General features: G+C 38.8%; 1 protein-coding gene across 4 annotated transcripts in view; it reads right to left on the reverse strand.

Moving 5' to 3' along the window:
- Positions 1-303: 303 nt before the first annotated feature.
- The window catches only part of LOC120758918 (tropomodulin-3), a 40,263-nt gene continuing 20,354 nt past the window's right edge, over positions 304-20,212 (reverse strand). For 3 of the 4 annotated variants that reach the window (XR_005703066.2, XR_005703064.1, XR_005703065.2), the window contains exons 2-11: positions 18,496-18,686; positions 16,952-17,108; positions 9,475-9,597; positions 8,804-8,893; positions 8,162-8,292; positions 7,129-7,236; positions 5,541-5,684; positions 5,119-5,263; positions 4,261-4,400; positions 304-3,372 (exon numbers count right to left, since the gene is read on the reverse strand). Coding sequence is in view for 1 of the 4 variants with exons in the window: in XM_040077662.1 (XP_039933596.1) it covers positions 3,341-3,372; positions 5,119-5,263; positions 5,541-5,684; positions 7,129-7,236; positions 8,162-8,292; positions 8,804-8,893; positions 9,475-9,597; positions 16,952-17,108; positions 18,496-18,621 (1,056 nt within the window). In the remaining 3 variants the exon portion in view is untranslated. The remainder of the gene's footprint in view (positions 3,373-4,260; positions 4,401-5,118; positions 5,264-5,540; positions 5,685-7,128; positions 7,237-8,161; positions 8,293-8,803; positions 8,894-9,474; positions 9,598-16,951; positions 17,109-18,495; positions 18,687-20,212) is intronic. The other variant, XM_040077662.1, reaches the window with a different exon arrangement.

The following is a 20,212-nucleotide window of genomic DNA, read 5'->3' on the forward strand; positions in this document are numbered from 1 at the left end:
CGGGGCCGGGGCCGCGGGTGCCCGGCTGCGGCTCCGCGCGCTCCCGGCGTGGCTGCAGCGCTCCGCACGAAGCAGCCGCCCCCGCGTCCCGGCGCCGCTGGCTCGGGCCCCACCGGGGCCGCTGCGGCGGCGCTGCTCCCGCGCTCTGCTGGCCCCGCCCTGTGCTGAGGGAAACCCGCCCCGCTCAGCGGCACCGGCTCGCTCCCGTCCCCGCCGGAGAAGGAAAGGTGTTGCTACAAAACACCAGGGTTTCAAACCAGTCAGTACGCTACTGGAAAAAGCAAACAAACAAAACCCCGAAGCCACAACAACAACAATACAGTACTTTAATCATCCAAAAATTAGTAACTGTTTTACAATCTGACAGCATATAGTGCTGATATGCTAAAATACTCAATACCTGTTTCCCCAACGGAAATTTAAATTGAACACTTGCTCGTTTGTAGCTTACAAACGCAGGATTACTCAAGCTGTAGAGAGAATGAGGCTATTTCTTTAAAATACAAGAGTAAATAGGTAACTGCTCTGAAATATTGGTTATGTTTCCACACTTAGCTTGGAACCAAGAGAATCAACATACGCGGTAATTTGATTTCTGCATTAAGCCAGAAGAATAATCAGTAAGAAAACAGTATCTCTTTCAGAAAAAAAGCCCTTGTGTTCACGGTAACTGGTAATCAAAGCAATACCACTCCTGCACCTACAATCAGTGAAGTCATATGCAGGATCTCACCACGCTCGATTGCATTACATCACTCTGTTTGTTGAGACTTTTGAAGATTCCTGGCTACGGACTGAATTTCTTCATTTATTCCAAAAAGGATACACACTGCAGGCACAAAAGTGATTGCTGTTAGCTGTTCCATGGGCCATGCCAAACGTCTTGCAACAATTTGGATGATTAAAACCCTTCTGGTTGAAAAAATTTGTTTTCCATGCCCAGCCTGTCAGGTGTCTGTCCTGAAAGTCACAAGCAGTGAAATTTTTAGCTGTTGTCTACAGAGCTAAACCATTTATTAGGGTCCAATACTATAATTTGTGGCAGGACACCTAAGAGCCGCAACTTAAATGGCCCTGCCTTTGATTGGAATATAAATAATTAAACAGCCAAACTTGATTTAGTAGAAGCAAGAAAAGGATTTGGGCTATTATATCCATAATCCAGCCTTTCACTTTTCTCCTTCATTTTCAAGTAGAAGATAATTGCCTAATCTTTTTAGGTAGTGATAAAATATCTCATGGTAGAATCCCAATACATGAACAGATTCTGTAAACATGCAGCCCTTCAACAAATGAAGGAAGACATTACAGTCTGTTTTTTGACACAAAATTATTATGGTGCCTAGCAAATAAAAAGTAAAGTACAGCTTTAGGCAACTCAGCACATGACATGCTTTGGCCATGTTTATATAGCAGTGTCTGCGTGTAAAAAGACACTTAACCTGTGACTGTATGCATATTGTATTAGAACTATTTCAAAGTTTATTTCAAAATCTAAAAAGTTCTTTGAAATTTACAAAAGCCCAAGCCAAAAGAAGCCCTTTTTGTTACTCATCAGAACAGTTCTGATGTTGTTGTGAGGTTACAGTAAGTGTAGTCTTTGGTTTTAACTGAATTAATTCTAATTTGTTTTTCAGAGCACATATTTATTTGTAATTCTAATAAAAGGCTGATTTAGAAATAGGGGAAAAAAGGTTCTTCCACAAGTATACACCAGTTATATACATCCTCACTGAAGGCACTATAGTTCAAAATTCTCTATAGAGCTGCAGCAAAATTTGAAGCCACTTCCAGAATAAAGTCTGTCTCTAAAGATCCAAACCAAGTTTTGCAGCAAATTACGATGTGGGTACAGTGTCAGAGCCTTGCTCTGTTTTTACAGTATATACAACCTGATGCAAAAATCTCAGTCCAGTATGTTTTCTACACATAAATTCTCACCACATTATGATCTTCGGATGAAAACAGTTGTCAGTTGAATTCTCTGTTGCTGTAAATACAGCCAAGCTGTCCTGTAGAAGATTTCTGTGATCTCAGAGCAAACTAGCACAAGACAGTCCAAACAAACCTACACCAAAAAGCTTCTAGATCTTCATATTTCCAAGTGTACTGTGATTATGTACAGAAGCTGAAGTGATCCTTGTTGCCTTACTAGTTTGCTTACAAAACTTTAAACACTTTAATAATGACTATGCCCCAGACATTTCACACTACATATTGGTTAGTTTTTGCATGTCTTAGGTAGTGTTTCAACATTAACATAGATATAGAATGGAAAAACCCTTTCTTAAAAGTGCTAATTCATTATAAAAAACTGTTAGATCTGTATGAAGTACAAATAGCTTAATGTAATGGAACTTAGGTCAGTGGTCTTACAGTTAAGGCTGCTTTTCCTGTACAGTTTTGCAGTATTTTAAATATGAATGTCCACTACTTCTAGAGAAATTGATACTTATGAATGTAGATAACAATTTTTAAACAAAAAATATAAACTAAATAATGGTGATGAACACATTAAATCAGTCTAAAAATGTATCCAATTCAGATACAGAGCAAGAGACAATTATGGGATCTTTTGAAAAAAGACTTTTAAGTATTTAGGTGTAACAGAAAAACTCTTATTTTGCAAGGCTCCTATTTTTTTTTTTTTCTTTTTCTGAAAGGCTTCCACTTTTGTATTAGTCCCTCTAATCTCTTGGGAGACGTCCTTAGCCAATTTATTTTTGTTTGGCTTAAAAGGATGTCTTTGAACCGGATCACAGTATCAAGAACTAGTAAAAAACAAAACAGTAGAATTACAAATAACATTGCTGTGAAAGATTTCTCTTCAGTGCACATGAACGAAGCTGAACAGCTCTACATGAGTCCAGCTGCTGGGTGAAGAATCCCTTCTCACTAACACATTGTTGTCAGGAATATACACACCCCTCCATGTAAATACACACCCCCAGATTTTCTTACAAACATTTCAGTTGGGTCAGTATCTGCCCAATGATCTCAAACATCCCATTCTTTGACTACAGACAATTATACCATTGATTTGCAACTACATTTTAAAAGTTTTAGATTTTTACATTTAGGAAGCACAGCCGAAGTCTTGAAATATAAAAAAAGTTCTTAAAAAAACCCGATCGAAACCTATAGTACAGAGACTGGCACAGTTACTGTGTCTCCATCCATCCCAAAACCGTGCTGCATACCAGCGGATGATTCTATTGCTTTGCTTTAAAAGGAATGGGATTTCCAGTCTTTTCCCTTCTAACCCAGGTCAATGTAGTCCAAGATTGCCAAAGCCCACGGTGCTGCCCGTGCTGACTCCACAGTTCTGGCATCAGCTTTGCTAATTGTCTCCTTCAACCCTTCTCTTCCGAACTGCAACAAGAGAGACAAAAAAGAGAAGTTTTGCTATATTAGTATTTTACCTATTTTTTGCGTTTCTATAACATGAACGGTTACTTTGTACCACAAATTAAGGCAGCTAACACGTAGCATTAGACAGCATTTTAAGCAAATAAGCTAAGCTTATTGTCTTATTCACCAGCAGTTGCAAATACTTACAAGGAAGGACTTGTGGGAAACATTAATCATCTTATGTCTGATAAGCAGATTTAGCCAGAATTCTTTTTTTACAGTTTTTGCAGTTTTTTAGAGGTGAATTTAATTTACATGGCTTCAAAAGAAACACATCAGGAGTTTCACAGTATAGCTAAGATAATTTATACACACACAGATGTTCCTTCCATTTACTAATAGAAACATTCAGTTGTCAGAAAATTCAAAAACAATAAAAAATTGTGAATAAAATAACTAAAAGCTCATATGCTATTAAGATTTGAGAATGTGTGATATTGATTGAATAACTGGAGTTTTCCTCAACATTTGTATTACTTTTGATGGGTTTTTTTTCACACTATCAAATTATGTTTTCCTTTTCTGTGCAGACTAAGCAAATGGCACTAAAGGTCTTAGAGGACATGTGAAGTACAAAATATAAAGGACATCTCCATTTTGTTTAAAAAAGTGAAGCAAGCACACCTATGAAAGAGTGAATCTGTTCTCAAATCCACTCCATGGAAGGCAGAGGGCAGAAGTTATTCATACCTGCTCCCATCAAACTGCAAGAACAGATGAAAAGAATTTCCAGCCCTACACTTCTCCAATCATGCAGTTAAAAGTACACAGACAAAGAACAGGGAAGTGGTACAATACAGTGCGAGCAAAGACAAAGAAGATGTAGATTTTTTTTTAGAAGAAACGTACAAAGACAGAAATGAGAGACTTCAAACATCTTGGTCTGAGTGCTCAATACCCAAGTGGGTATTCAGAGTAACCTTCTCTGTAGCTTCAGGGCTGGAGAGGTGAAAAGGTATTTGCAGAAACTTTTACTCGCATACTCCAGACTAAGAAAGCAAAGGAAAATAGTCAAGATATCAACAGAAGCATAGATTTTTGAACAGTCAAGCACTAATAAGAGATCTAGTGAGGAGGGGAAACCTTAAAAAGCTGTGAGACACCTGAAGCATTATGAAAAAAACCCCAACAGGTTTAGAATAGATTTTGAGAAACAGATATGCAGTGTCTGAGTGCCTTTCTTATCTCTCTGTGCTCTATTCTAGTTACTCATCCAGATCTTTCAGAGCTTTCTCCTCCACTCAACCTTTATTCAGAGGGGAATCACATCTTTAAACCAAATTCCAGTTTCCTGTGTTATTCCCTCTAATATATTCCTTAACTACTGCTACTATTACTAAACTGCCTGGCCCCTTTTCACACCGATGAGAGGTCACCATAAAGCACCTAAACCCAAAAGATTTAATTAAAGAGTTTTTAAATGCAGTTCTATTTTAATAGATGGACATTATTTTGTAGTTGAGTGCTTCAAGTATTTGACATTACTCTACGAATTATTTCCATTCATCTGCTCATGTACCTGAACACCCTGCAACTAAACAGAAAACATCAAGCAGCAACAAAAAAGTAGGAATAAAGCACAGGAGAAACCTGAAACTGATCTACTAATCTTGTGCTGTCCTGGTTTTACCAAGGGAGAAGGGGAATAACCAGGCACCTTTAAAGCCTGTGCCACACACCTGTTCAGTTAATAATGACAGGTCTTACCCAAATCATTGTTTTTTGTGATAGCTGCAGCTGCCCTGGCTCGAGGTCCCTGTTGTGTGAAATGGTATCCGAATTTGAGGATCTTGGTGTTTTCTTCAAGCATCTTGGCAATTTCTACTTCTGCAGCTGTGCCCAGCTGCTGCCTCTGTTAAAACAAAAGGTACACAAAGACAACAGAGCTTACGTGTGTTCATCCTGAAAGAGATCAAAATACTTTCCCTGTATCAGTCAATGAACACTCAGCTTCATTCTAGTTAATCAAATAGGCAGAAGGTCCTAAAATATGTTTGTACACTTTAAAGCACAAGATGGTGTTAAGATAATTAAACATAAAACACTTGAGGAGTTTATCACAAGCTGTCTTCTAAAAGTATTCAATTAGGATTGGCTAGGTTTAGCTATGGTATCACCACCTCACTTACCTGATTATCAATTTTGATCTCTGTCAATGTTTCATTGTCTTTCAGTGCATCAACCAATGCCAGAATTCCAACTCCAGTGATGAAGTTTGATTCTATGTTCAAACTTTTTAATTTTGTGTTTACTCTCAGCATATCTGCAAGAGCCTTTGAATATAAGAAAGTATCATTAAACTCTTGAATTTTGCAGCAGTACCTCACCAGGAATATCCACTTCCACCAATTAGTTCCATGTAAACAGCAAGTTCAGAGATGCAAGGTGTAACTTTGCAAGCTTTCACTTACTGAGACTGAGATGAGTCTTCAGACAGGCATTATCTACATACCCTTTTAAAATAGCACTCAGTCAAGAGAAAGCCTGTCTTTCTCTTGTTACAAACTAAAAAGCTACACAGAATATAAATTGTCTGAAATTAGCATATTGGACCAATTCCATTTTGTAAGCCTTCATAGCACACAATAAGCAATGCAGGCTGCCAAGCAAAGGCCAAAGAAAGGGCATTAGTCAACTGAGAGGAGAATTAGATATGGTTAATTTGTAAACAGGAGATCTGAGTTTGTAAATGCTTTTGTCTACAGATTTGGTAGGAAGAGGTATAATTCAAAGCTCTAGGCATAGTACCAGCATGTAGCTAAAGGCACTTTTATACCTGATGTTATTTCTGAGAAAGGGAGGAAGAAAACAGGAATGGCTAACTGCTGAGTTTACTGTCAGAAAATTTGTATCCTTTGCATTTTTTCTATCAAGTCCCCATACAAAAATACCCAACAAAACCACACCTGAGAAAAGAAGCCATTATAGATTTTTATTACATGTTTTAATACTGCTGAAAAGAAACTTTTTAATTGACTGAAACCCAAAGCTTTCAAATGGTCATTTGTTCATTTAATGGAGTCTTTCAAACTAGTTGCTTTTTTTTCTAATTTGAATTTAAAACAAGTGCAAAGGACTGTCCTGGCAAAACAATTAGTTTTGTTTTCTTACCTCTTTATTTGTAATTAAATAAGATACTGCTTTAATTCAACATCAAAAAAAATGACCTGGCAATAAATTATATTTAAGTTTCAATTGTATCAAGCTAGATACTTCAACTAATATTATGCTTTATATACCAATATTTTAAGACAATCTTTGGTAGCAGGAAGATAGAGAAACAGGTATTTTACAACTTCAACTAAAAGTCCAATTAGCTGAAAAATATTATGGGTGTTTTTAAGCCCTCAAATGTCCTTCTTGTAAATTGATTTTGAATAAACTATTAGCTACTGGAATGCACAGCAGGAACTAAGCAAGTAGGAAAGAAAGGAAAAAAGGAAGGAAGTTAGCAAAATGAAAAATCAGGGCAAGGGACTGGGATAAAGAATTCTTCCTCACACATCTGAGGCATTGCTGCATATTAAGTTACTAGTAATCATTTACCAACTTAGATACAAGAAAGGTTTGTTAAAGAAAACATACTTTACAGCGTAGCAGAACAGACACATTTTCATCCCTGAATATTTAAACTGGATTAAACTCAATCCCCCACTACTGCCTTTCCATCCTACCTTCCCTTGCAGCCCACTTAAAGCCGTTATCGTGAATACTTACAACAGCAACAGGATCATTGCTTCGGGTGGCTGCCAGGCTAAAATTCTTCACATGTGTGTTGGTTTCTAAGGCTTTTGCAAATTCTTTCAGCGTTGGAATTGGTATGTTCTTGAATTAAAAATAGCATTTCACTCTCTTGAGACAGACAAGTTTATCCCCTCCCCTCAACTTCTCCCACTCTTTCTCTCTTTCCAGCAAAATGTCCTACAATATTAACTACTGGCCTCCAGTAGTCTCACAGTGAAGACCTATCCTAGGATGCAATGGCTGTAAGAGTCACCAATTCTATAAAGCAATCATTTTTACAGTATAGTAGCAACCAAGCTTAAAAGGAATAATTTTAAAGAATTAATTAGGGTAGCAAATGTCTGAGTTGATTGTATCAAAAACTTTGATCTGTTGCCTTTTTAGGCAGTTGTTTTGGCTGGCATTTACCTGTTAAATAGTATTCTTAAATCATGGATTTTATTTCCCGCCTTCAAGTAAGGGGAACAAGCAGCCCTGGCTGCTGGCAAGGCTGTCCCTGGTGTCAGCACTGCAAGTCAGGGGTGCTGCAGTTCTGGTTTCTTTCAAGCAAATATACAAAAGCTTGTCACGTGTAAAAACACAACCGTTACACTTAGGAGCAGAACCTGCCCTAACTTCCACCAGCCCTTTTGTACAAGAATCAGAAGGATGTCAGGCACAAAAATCCCTCTGCTTGCAATACAAATTGAGAGCACATTGCTTCATGAAGGACAAAGGATTCAAAGTAGTTAACTCCATGATAATGAACTGCTGCCAGCTTGGCAGCAACAGAAATCTGGGCTGGCAGTGAGAAAGTCTAAGACTTTTTAAATAGACATTTGGCAAAAGAAACCAAGATGGCTTATCAGTTTAGCTGCAGGTTCTGAGCTCATACACACTACAACATTCAGCAGAAAGATTGCTGTACTTAGAATAAGCCTATCATATTCTCTTAGAGAGTTTTGCAGCTTGAAGTGTCTTCTACTGAGAAAAAGCAGCATTTTTACTGCAGCCTTCAGGTAATTACCTTGATGTTATTTAGATTAACTTCAACAAGACGAGAATCATTATCTTTAATCCTTTGCAGCGTCTCCTCCACGTTTGTGGGATTTGGTGGTTCATCAAAAACAGGCAACATTTTTTCACCTTTTACTATATCTGAAAAGTAAGGCATTGAAATGTAATCAAACAGGTTTCACACATTCATTGTGATTAAACATACTAAATATTTACTGTATTTAAAGATAATTTCATCAATCTTTACATCTCTCCCCCACCAAAACAGCGTACCATCATCTTCTGACCATATTTTCATAAAGTTTGGGTTTTTTTCAAAAGTCCTCACAGCCTTTCTGCTTTTTTTTCAGAAAGCACATAGGAGTTGAATTACCAACACAAATACAAAACCTAAGAACCAACACACACAATGCATGCTTATGCTTACTTCTGTCACCAAAAAGCGACTTAAATGCAGAGGATACTTTAGTGTAAGTATATTTTAATTCCACTCTTGCCAGAACTCTATTAGCAATGTTATAGGCATACACATTTCCAGACTAAAACTTAAGAGTCAAAAGGAATGTCGGTGTAACAGCAAAAAAAGTGAATGCTATAGTAACTGTGTGCAGTACAGAGAACTGATTTTCCTAGCACTCGTGTACACACTTACTTGAGAAGCTGTCTTTGTCAACCCCATTGCTGCTTCCTACTACATCACAGAACTGACTGTTTGTTATCAAGTTGGACATTCCCAGTATTGCTGAAAAAGGAGAAAAAGAAAAAAATAAGTTTTTATTGTTCCTGATTAATTCAGCTCAGATGCAAGGTTCCTTTAAATAACAAAAGCTGATGTTTGTACAATATAGTTAACAGTACAAAAAAGCCATTCAATATCTTAATAATTTGAAAAATGTAGAAAAAAAGTAATTATAGACATTTTATTTGACTTTCACATATTAGAAAGTTCTGACCTCACCAGGTTCAAGCACCAACTTTAAAAAAATGCAGCTTAATCACAAAATGAAGCTTTAGGAATATAGGCACATACAAACACATTGTTATACACAAGAAAAAGCAGTCACATACACATCAAAAACCAGCCAGTCTGAGGAATGGATTTAAAGGTTTTGAGTTTGAAAATCAGGTACCTTTGGCAGGCCAAAATAATTAACTTCCTCACAAATTATCACAAATCAGCAAAGGTGAAATGCTTCAAGCAAACTGGCAAACAACATTATCTAGTTTCTATCACAACTACAACATCAATACACCACCACATTAATTATACATCTTTCTTGTCTAAATATGTACCAGCCCATTCACCCTTCATAAACACCTCACCTGCAAGGTCACCTAATTCTGTGTCTGTGGCACTGGTCAAGGCTTCTTCCAGCTCTGGATCAAGAGAGAATTTTTCTTCTGCGAAAGACTGCACAGGTTTTTGCTTGGGGATAAATATTTTCCCTGGAGTAAACAAAATGGAAAGTCTGATGTTACTTTGTATTATAAAGCTAATTATTTTTCAAAGACTATGTACTTAAAGAATACATATTACATTTCGTGAATACTAGGACAACCACAGGCAACATAAAGGGTTCTTCTGTTGTTCCAAGTCAAAGATAAGGAAAGAGCATAAACAGGAATAAGTTTTCAGGAGTCTGGATCATTATTCCAACCTTATTTGCTTCTCCTAAGGATTAGAAAGTAACATATAAACCTCTATTACACATTTTGAACAGTCTAGAAAGAGTGTAAGAAAGATTTAGTATCACTAGAGAATGCTGAGTTTCGTCTCCAGGGAAAAAGGGACCCAGGCAGAACTGTGATCTGAATGTGTCAGAGAAAGACTATCACAAAGTTATCTGAAATCACACACCTGACTATTCACTGCAGTTTTTACAGCATACATGATACTTCTGATTTCAGATGTTAACCTCAGTTCTGAAGCAAAAAACCAAAGCTGCTTGAGAAAATCATGGTTTGTGAACAGCACAAAACATGGTAACAGATTTCTCTGCCAGTGACACCATTTCCTAAAATGATACTTAGAAAGGTCATTGAAGATTCAATGGCAAAATAAACAACAGTAAAATTACATTCTGCACCAACTTTTTGGTTATTACAGGCAGGTAACGGGAAAATTTCTTTTCGAAGATATGAATTAGGTAGAAGTCTGTGTAATTACCATGATTCCTGCATACACCTTTAGCTGGAAGGATAGGGTAGTAAATCAGAATATAAGAAAGCCTAACAGTCCAGCTGTGAATGGTTTAGAACTGGTCCTTCAGAACAAAGAAGACAGGTAAGGGGTGCTTAGGTTCAGGACAAATTAACACGGCAAACAAAAGCTCTTGTACTGATGCATTTGAGAGAAACGGCTCACAACTACACAACCATGAATCAAATCTTAGCTATTTAAGGTTCAAGTTTTTCAAACTTTCCAAGCTGCCCGAGCTATCAGCAGAAAGAGCAAGGAGAAAAGAGTTCCAATTTCCTTTTGTTATTTCCTGGGGTAGGAATTGGCATTGATAATCATCCTATGAAGTCTCAGTCCTAATTCAGGAGCCCACCCTCTGCCATTTCCATAGCTATAAAAAGTATTTCCACAGAGGAATCATCCTCATCACAGTTCAGTGAAAGTAGGTGGAGTTTAGCATCACTAAACCCAAAATCATGTATTCCATATCTTCTCTAAATTACAGGACTTTGTGGCAATTTTCCTTTTAGAGGAAGTCAGTGCACTCCCACTAGTACAGATTACAGAGAAGCACATCAGGTTTTTCTCTGTCAACACAGTCTGATGAACAAGAGCTGTTGCTAGCAACGTGGTATTTCTGTTCCTGGGTTGCTATCTCTTTGAAAATGTGTATAAATGGTCATTATCCATATTTAGAAGCAGAAAATAATCCTCCTTACATAACTATTGATTCCAAACAGTAGTTAAGTGCAGCTGACATGCATTACCACCCATACCTCAGCTTTGATGGACAGTGCAAAAGAAACTGTTGGTGATTCAGGATTAAAAGAAAACCTTCATAAATTGAAGGCTTATGTAGCAATTGTTTCAGGTTGTTTTGATATAAATGACACAATACATTTCTATCATTTTACCAGCATCACCTACTGGGGAGAGATTAACCTTTAACTTAAACTGTAGTTTATAGAAGAGATGCAAGAATGTTTGACAAACTTTTCATTAATCATAAAACACTCTGAACAGCATACACATGATCTGAAGCCTTTCAGCAGCTATGTTTGTGTTACTTTCCCCCAGTAATATGGGCTAGTAGAAATGTCAGGATTTTGGAGGACAAGGAAGGACAGCGAGATTCGAGTAACTGAGCCTTTGTCAGGCATCCCATTTGCAGCATCAGTGCAGCAGGAAGAGACCAAGAAAAAGAAATTGATCTCAATTAAAAGCAACTTGGCAAAAATGTATTTTAACCTAGTTCAGCCTTCTGACTGGTACACCCCACAGTGCCCACAAAAAAAGAATTACTTTTCCTGATGCTATTTTTCAGTAATTCTTAAATTCATAGGTTAGAAACGGCTGGTTCAAATATTTGCTTCCTAAGAGTAATACTAAACTTATCCATACGTGCCTGAGTCTTTAGAAAACCTAAAGAGAATAAGAAGCACAATCAGTTTTTAATAAAGTAAAAATGTTAAAAGCCACTGCCCTCCAGAAATGTTCACTGCAGCCAACTCCAGTCTCATGAGCTGGGTCAGGAGCAGTATTTGTTATAAAACAAGTCACACCCTTGAGTACATCATTTCTCATTCATTGGCTTCATCTCATCCTAGACCAGAAATCAGAGGTTTACAATGCACAGATATAATACAAAAGTAGATCCTTCCCCACTCCCCACTTCTAGCAAGGAATTTACTTTCAGAAGGGTAGGACCCCTGTGTCTCTGGGGACAGTGATCTCACTCAAGGCCTGCTGCCAACACAGTTCAGCAAGTCCCTTCCCCCCTCCTAATGCAAGCTTTAAATAAAACCAAAAACCGCTACACATCTGTGCAGCCCATGAGATGTGCAGCTCGCTTGGCCCTCAAGTGGAACATTTCCAAACAGCAGGGATTCGATTACATGAAGGAACATGACAGCTCCTTTCCATCCAGCCAGGATACTGCAAAGATTAAGCAATACAACATGAAGAGGCAAATTTCAGGGATGTTCACATCATTTTTGTAATAATTATATAGGCAGGTGTTCCATGCCTTTAAGCTAACATGTTAGATGAGGCACATCCAGGATTAAGTCACAGGCCTCCCCTGCTACAGAATGAACTTTCAGTTCCAATTTCCACGCAATTGCATTGCTCTAAAGGCAGGAACACTGGACAGTGTTTATTGAAGTGCCCTGGATATTTCCCCCACAGATTCACAGGACTTAAGATGGGACTGCACACCTTGCAGAGCTCAGGTCTGTTCAGTGGGGCCATGCACTGCACATTGCTGGTGCTATTCTCCCACACCCCGCACTAACAGGCAGCAGGCAGCCACGCCTTGCACAGCAGAAGGAAGTCTAAAATCCACTCTTGGGGACTTCCATTTGGGACACAAATGAAGGGCTACCTGAGAACAACTGAATACAAGCTTTTCTCATCACTGACTTCATGAAGACAAGTGAGCAACATCTGATGCATTCCTTACATCCTATGTTCCTTAAACTTTCCTTAGTTTGTAAATTTATATAATCCACACCTCATCAATCTCCAGTTCTTACCATGTAACAGACTTAGGTTTATCAATTCACTTGTAAGCACAATTTAATTCTGATGTTTTTAATTCAATTTACAAGTGAGTTCCTCAATGTCTTAGTGCAGAAGCAGAGTGTTATCTGCTATCTGATTACAGGCCACATAGCAGTGAATCAGAAAGCTGTTTTACATTAAGGCCAGAATATCACGTTATTTTGTTCTAGTGCTCTTGTATGGAGAATATCAATTTGACAAGCTGTTTCTGCAAAGCTCCTACAGGATATTAGCTTCACTTCACAACACGTAACACACTTCCTTTAAAGACTTTAAAGCGATTCAATGGCAAACAGAGAACACAGCATCCCAAATCCTGCTGCAACAGAAGGCGATGCTGATCTAGAGCCACAACTGAGCAGGGTGCCAACAAAAGAGCTTCAGCCAGGTGGCTACAGCTTCAGTCTGTTTTCTGGGTGGCAGAGAAGGGAAAAAACCAAACCAAGCCTAAAGCAGAAGTTACATGAACTGCAAATCTACACAGAACAAACACACCCTGGCAGGAACGCAAAGGGAAGAGACAGCCACAATTAGGAGAGTGCAAAGGCTAGAAATGCAAAGCTTAGTTTACACAATACTTTGCTAATGCCTTGCTCTATACAGCACAAAGTACATTACTATCTCAGCTATGTTTTTATCTCAGCTGCAATAATTCTCTTCTTCTGCTGTTCCAAGAGAAGGGAGAAGGAGGAGGAGCACTGGTCAGACTCAGTCAGATGAGTGCAACACACTTGAGGGCAACAGCCTTCAGTGCTGAAGCCTTGCTTTACTGTTTGATGAGAGCTCCTTCTCCCAGCAGTACACCCTGTAAAATCTGTATGACATACTTACATACACACACTGAGACAGAGCTAGTTTTGTTGCAATTATTACCACATTGGCCTCATGAATCTCTTGAACAATGGCTTACTGTATGGTTCAACACTTAATTGGAACAGAATGTGACTTAAATCATTAAATCATGTTTTAAAACAAAGTAAGTTTTTAAGGATGCTTTTAGAAACAAAATCAGGGCACTGGGAAAATGGAATAGAGTATAATTTAGGGATCAAACTTCACATTTCTTTAGCACTGTTCATTTCACCACAGCAGGACACTTTACATTATTTCAGACCTTCCAGATGCCACAGCACAAAACAAAAGAGGCTCCAAAGACCTGGAGAAATTACCTTATCTATCACTGAAAAGAGAAGCAACATTATTTTAATAACATGTTACCCCAAAATTAGGTACTTGGGCCATCTAGAATAGTATTTTCCTTCACACTCTAGCAGGAAAACAAGATTACCAGAATCAGTAGCAAGATAGGATATTTAAAATTAACCTAGGGTAAGCTTCTTTGATAACTCTGTAGACCAAATCACCATGCAGGACATCAGTTCTACTAAAATAGAAAAAGGAAAGAGAAGGATAGATTTTCCTCTTCTTGCTCCATGAAATGAATAATTGGAACAAGTTAGAGCAATGAGAACAGCCACGGACACAGAAATATTTTAGCAAATTCTGACCCAAAGAAACCAGCTGCAGCTCCAATCCATCTCTCTCCTCCCAAAACCTCTGGAACTGAAGGTTGTATTTGTCACGTTTCTCCTAAATTAACAGGAGAATCAAGCAAGATTTTCACCTACCCTTATTCCACAACTTGCTAGTGTTACTCCATAACACATATTTCCAGATGAAGTGAAAAATTATAACCCAGCTTAGTTGTCTGTTTGTCTGTTTTCATATTAATGAAAAGCAAATTAGGATACAAGCCCCCTATAGAAAAAAACCATCCTACACAAGTATTAAGTTGCACCCCATGTCCTTTCCAAGTTCTACATCTAGATAAATATAATGATTTCTTGATTTAGAAGATGAAGTTATTTACGTTTGCCATTTTTGTGCAAAATGGCAACAAATGTGGCAGCAAGTCAAAGCTCAACTTTCACGAGGGGAAAAGAAGAGGTTATCCCTCACCTACTACAACACGAGCTTGACCTTCCTGCCTCCTGCCCACTCAACAGAGCATCAGTTTGGATACTAAACATGTTTCCACATTTTTTGTTTTAATGAAAGTAATCTACATCTCATTTTTCATATTATTTTCTCTTCTCCTATAGCACTAAAATAAATGACAGAAGTTACTAAATATCAACTTTTTTTATGAGATACAGGAAATTTTACAAGCTACGCTGGTATGACTCATTGCAACATGCAGACAGACTATTTAGTAATACTTTATTTCATAAAGGAAATGACATTTGATCTTTCTTAACCAAGCTCTGTGTTACAGCTGGACCCTTCTGTTTCTCTACAAGATTCTCACAGATTTTATCTACCCAAGCAAATAGTTTATGTGTGCATGTAGATGTAAACTGACTTTAGAGAGCCATCTATGTGAAAGAGGCACTAGCAGTCAGCAGAAAATGTAGTATTAGAGCACATCCTCCTTGCCCAGCTCACTCCCTGAGGGAGCAGTGCACAGGATGCAAGGGATTCCCCAAACACCTATGAGCCCTAAACACAACAAACTCAATCACACTTAACCATCAGTCTGTCTCCAACACAGGCAAATGTGTCAGGAGAGCAGCAGAGGCCATGTGCAGCCAAACACAACATGAGCAGGTACTTGGCAGCAGCAGAGGTAGCACGGAGGCACTGCTGCTGTGGGGGCCTCTGCCTTCTGCAGGCAATGCATTGCACTGTTCTTACTTGGAACTCCTAGGGGTTCAGTCACCAAACCCTGCTCTGCTGCCAGCAAAGGAGCGCCACAGTTATCCCTCAACACAAAGGGAGTTAACTACAAAGCAGAATGAAAAACGCTCCATGAAGGAAGTCCATCATATGCAGTGCAGCACACTGTAAAGTCACAATCTCTCTGTTGCTCCAAAACAAAAGGAGCACCAGCATTGCCAGGTAAAGCTATCTGGCACAGGAGAGAAAATGCAAATACCCCCAACAAATTTTTCACCAAATAGACCCCACAACAATATACACAAACTCAGTGGATGAATGAAGACTCAACTCTGAAATAGCAATGATTCACACCAGATAATTAAATAGAATTAAAGGGTTTCAAACCCATAAGAAAAGAGGGGCCTGCTCATCTCGGGCAGCTGTAATACAACTTAGGAAACAATTTACTGAAGTATTGGTGCAGCAGATCTGCCCTGCCGCCAGGTGAGGTTCACATGGGCCAGGGCTCACAAGCAGTGCTCAAAGACTGTGGTGACAGCTGAAAGCCTGCTCCTACACACGTGACCTGCACAGGTCTGGGAGTGTCTGTGCCTACCAACAGCGCTCTGTAAGGCACAATAAATTTGGCTACTTCTGTTCCTGGTGGGGAAAAAAAAAAGCTGTTCTTACAACATTTGAGGAGTACGTTCTTTTTCAATTTTCTTTTGAAAAGGAAAATGCTTCCCATCAAGTCAATGAAAATACCAGACCCAAAGCAAAAATTTTAAATCTCATGCTTTAATAAAGTGTCCATGTTTCAGACCACAAACCACTGCCAGATTTCAAAACTTGTGATGTTAACTATATTAATTAGTTAGGAGTAACTGCAACCTTATTAAACCTTTCAGTAAGGATGCTAGAAAAACACCATGATTGCATACACCACTTGTCTGGCCTTGTCAGCCCACATCATCTTCGAACATTAGGGCCTACCACAACATATTCAACTGCTATTTCTCTAATCCAACACAGTGTTACAAAGGTTGCTGCCCGTATTCAGCACATAAGCCACAGGCACAATGACAGCACTTGTTATTATTGACATAAATCAGAGTTAGCTCTTACTTTGATGATACCATGCCCATCAGAACTTTGCAATCTATGATAAAATCTCTGAGTCTGATATCCTTCCTGGGCTGCACACAAGGAGCACACCAGGCCCAGAGGCACAAATGCCTGAACAGGAAGCCTCCTGGCCCTGCACAGGAGCAGCCATTTGGAAATGCTGCGAGTTAAAAGCATTACAGCTGCCAGCGCTTCAATCACATTTGGTTGACGGTAGTTCTGGCTCATCCACTTCAGAGGTTTCACAAGCACTCACACAGGAAAGGGCGGTGTTACCTTTCTTTTCTCTGGTAAAGGGCACATAGTCCTCCCTGTCCTTGTACTCCAGCGCCTGCTTCTCCAAGTACGCCAGGAGCCGTTCCCTGTCGAAGGGACCCGAGGCCTTCTTGGCAGTCTGGTCCTTCTGCCGGAAGCCTGCAGGCAGCAGCGCATTCTGCAAAACAAATGGCGCAAAGAACAGCTTACAAAGTCTGCATGAGCACCTGCTTAGTTTCATTTCCCTCTTCCTTCTCCCTCTCTGCAAGGTTCAGCCCTGATACATCATCTCTTGTAGGCAATCTTTGATCCCCTGCCAAATTCCTTTTTTTGGGGCAGGGAAGGACACAAGGTACTCTAGACATGGAGAATGTAATGAAAATATAGCACACTGCACTCTCAGTAGGATTGCAGCAATTCTTTAAGTACAATAGCTCCCAGCACTCAATTTGCCAGTTACTTTGCATTTCTTTGTTAGAATTAGCACTGTTTAAATGAGCAGTACTTAATAAAAACTCATCTATTTACAGTTTAGACATTCAGCAAGAGACTATTTCCTCTGTCCCTTACACCCACGTGATTCTAAGTCTTTAAGACAACTGACTCTACTATTATTTTAACACAGAGTATTTCTGGTTTTGACCTAACTTGCTGTCCACAAGGTGGACTGTTTCTTTGATAACATCAACATATTTCAAGTAAAGAGAGAAAAAGAAGGATATTAGTACAGAATGACCAGAATGTATAGAAATTCTGACTGCTATGAAAGACAACCAGTCCCTTTTGCCAGTTCTCCTCTGTTAAAATATCCATAAAGTCAAAGTCATTTAAAATATCAGTAAAATCTTGCAGCGCAACAATAGGTGATAATAATATCCTGAACCAACTCCTGAACATCAAGATTAAACTAATCCTGGTTTTATTAAAGCAAAACCAGAGAACCTGAGGTGAAAACACAAGTCTTGGGAGACTGACATTAGCTCCAATATCTGTAGAGGACAACTCAGGTCTTTGTAGCAGAAAGCTGTAATACTCCTTATTCAATATCCCATGCTGACATAATCATTCAGGAGCTTAGCAATTATTTGTCTTCTCTTCACAAAGCCAGCATGAGGACAGGAATAGATATAAGCTACCAGATACAGGACCAGGAATCATTAGGAGACGTTGGCACCCTCCCACTCCCATCAAACTCCACAGCAGGAAAAATAGAACAAACACGGATGCAAAAGGGCTGTTTACCAGACAGCACTGGAAACAGCAAAGTTGAACAGACCTTTCTAAATAAACTTTCTTTGAAAGAACATGAACAACAGCAATTCTAATTTATAAATAAATTCCAGAACTGCTGTTTCCAACATCCCTTCTTATGTTCTCCTGCAGCTGTGTCCACCTTTCCAAACATGAAATAAGCATTATATACACTTATTATATATATATCTGTGAGATCATCAGCAGGCTATGGAAAAACTCTGCCCAAAAGTATATTGTACGAAGTCTCAATTTATTTTAGACTAGTAATGGAACAAATGAAAAAAATAAAACTTCTCTTGGCTAATGCTTACCTCGGGGTCAAGATCATCCAAAACAGTTTCCAGTTGTTTCAGTTCTTCTTCCGAAAGTTTGCCAAGAATTTCATCCTCATCGAGATCTTTGTACTTGTCCAAGTCCTTTCGAAATGGGAGCGTCATGACTTGGGCAGTAGCAAGTTGCTCAAACACTTCAAGTCTTAATTCTTATCCAGATCTATGAAAAACTTTCAAAAAGAAATAAGCAGAGTTAAGGCAAATATCCCAACCACAAAGCATCTTCAGCCTCCACATACATCTGTGAAAGGAAAGCTTTGTCACCCAGTATTGGTATCTGTCATTCTATAGCTGACAAGGAGCACCTGGAAGCTGCTTCTTCACCACCCCACCAGGCCTTTGTCTATCAGTAATTAAGCTATATTTATTTCCAGATCAAAGTCAATACCCAGTCCTCTTGACAAGAACTCCAAAGCCATATTTCCCACAGAGCAGGGCAGGTTTTAGGGCAGGAAGGAGGAGATCCTACTATTTAGGAGTCCAGTTTAATGCCTTCGTTTTTTACACATAATGAAGCCAAAAGAAGAGTTAAGATGCTCTACATTTATTGTTGCTACAGCAGTTCCAGGGCACTTAGGGATAACTTCACTATAAACAAGGTAATTGGTTATTACTGACTCATATCCCTGCATATTACCTACAGAGGAAACAAAGGAAGTTTGCCTCCAAGTTAATTATAGCACTACCATCGAAGCAACATTCTGTTCTGTCCAAGGAAAATTACAATAGCTTGATGAAAAGCACAGGAAATACAGCTCCTAAGTGGTAGCAATCCAGTCAATCCTACTATCATAAAATAATAAAAAATAAAAATAAAAATAAATAAACTGTGTGACAGATCACTGAATATTATATTTAGAGGAAACCGGGGTTCTTCAAAACGTACAGTCTATATAGCATTTCTCACAGAAAAGGAGAGTGCAGGGTATGTTTTTTCTAACATACACAATTTTTGAGCATTTGTCTTGGAAAAAACAGTTAATCACAGCAGTGTTTAAGCAGACAAGTTGTTTCCCCTCATTTTTCTGAAAGAAGTTCTAGGACTCTCCTTTTGTTCAACCAAATTCTTGCTTCAAGTTGATACGCAGACAAAAAAAAGGTAATTGTGATGACTGTCTGTAAGTAAGCAAGAGAGTCCATGAGGCATTTGAGAAGCAAAAGCTAAATACATACATTCCTGTTCATTAGTCTCTGTAAACCCTTTTTTGGCTCTATAGAAATACTCAACACAGACCAGACACAGTAAAAATCACATTTTCACCAGGAGTCCCTATTCAAGGACAGAGGCTCATACCATAAATAAAATTGCATTACCTCAAATTCACACTTACACTGTCCTTCAAAACCACATCAAATTAGTCATTGCCTCTAAAGCAGCAGGAAAAGGCAGGCTGTGTATACATCCATGCTATACCATGGAATCCTGCTGCACACACGATTCCTCCACCTCAGTTGTTTACACCCAGAGAGGTCTCCCTGGCTGCCACAGTTACATTTGGTGACATTTTCACTCAGAGACACTAAACAGACATGAGCACACAGAGGTTCATCCACACCGTTCAGTCAAGCATACCTGTAAAATTAATCTGGTTTTAACAACTGCCTTTGCAAGAACGCTGAATTTCCAGGTTTTGTCAACATCTACACCTGAATGAGGAATATATTCAGCTATTTTCAGGATGTCTGCTTTTAAAAA

This window comes from Hirundo rustica, chromosome 13, assembly GCF_015227805.2.
Source record: "Hirundo rustica isolate bHirRus1 chromosome 13, bHirRus1.pri.v3, whole genome shotgun sequence".
NCBI classification, from domain to species: domain Eukaryota; kingdom Metazoa; phylum Chordata; class Aves; order Passeriformes; family Hirundinidae; genus Hirundo; species Hirundo rustica.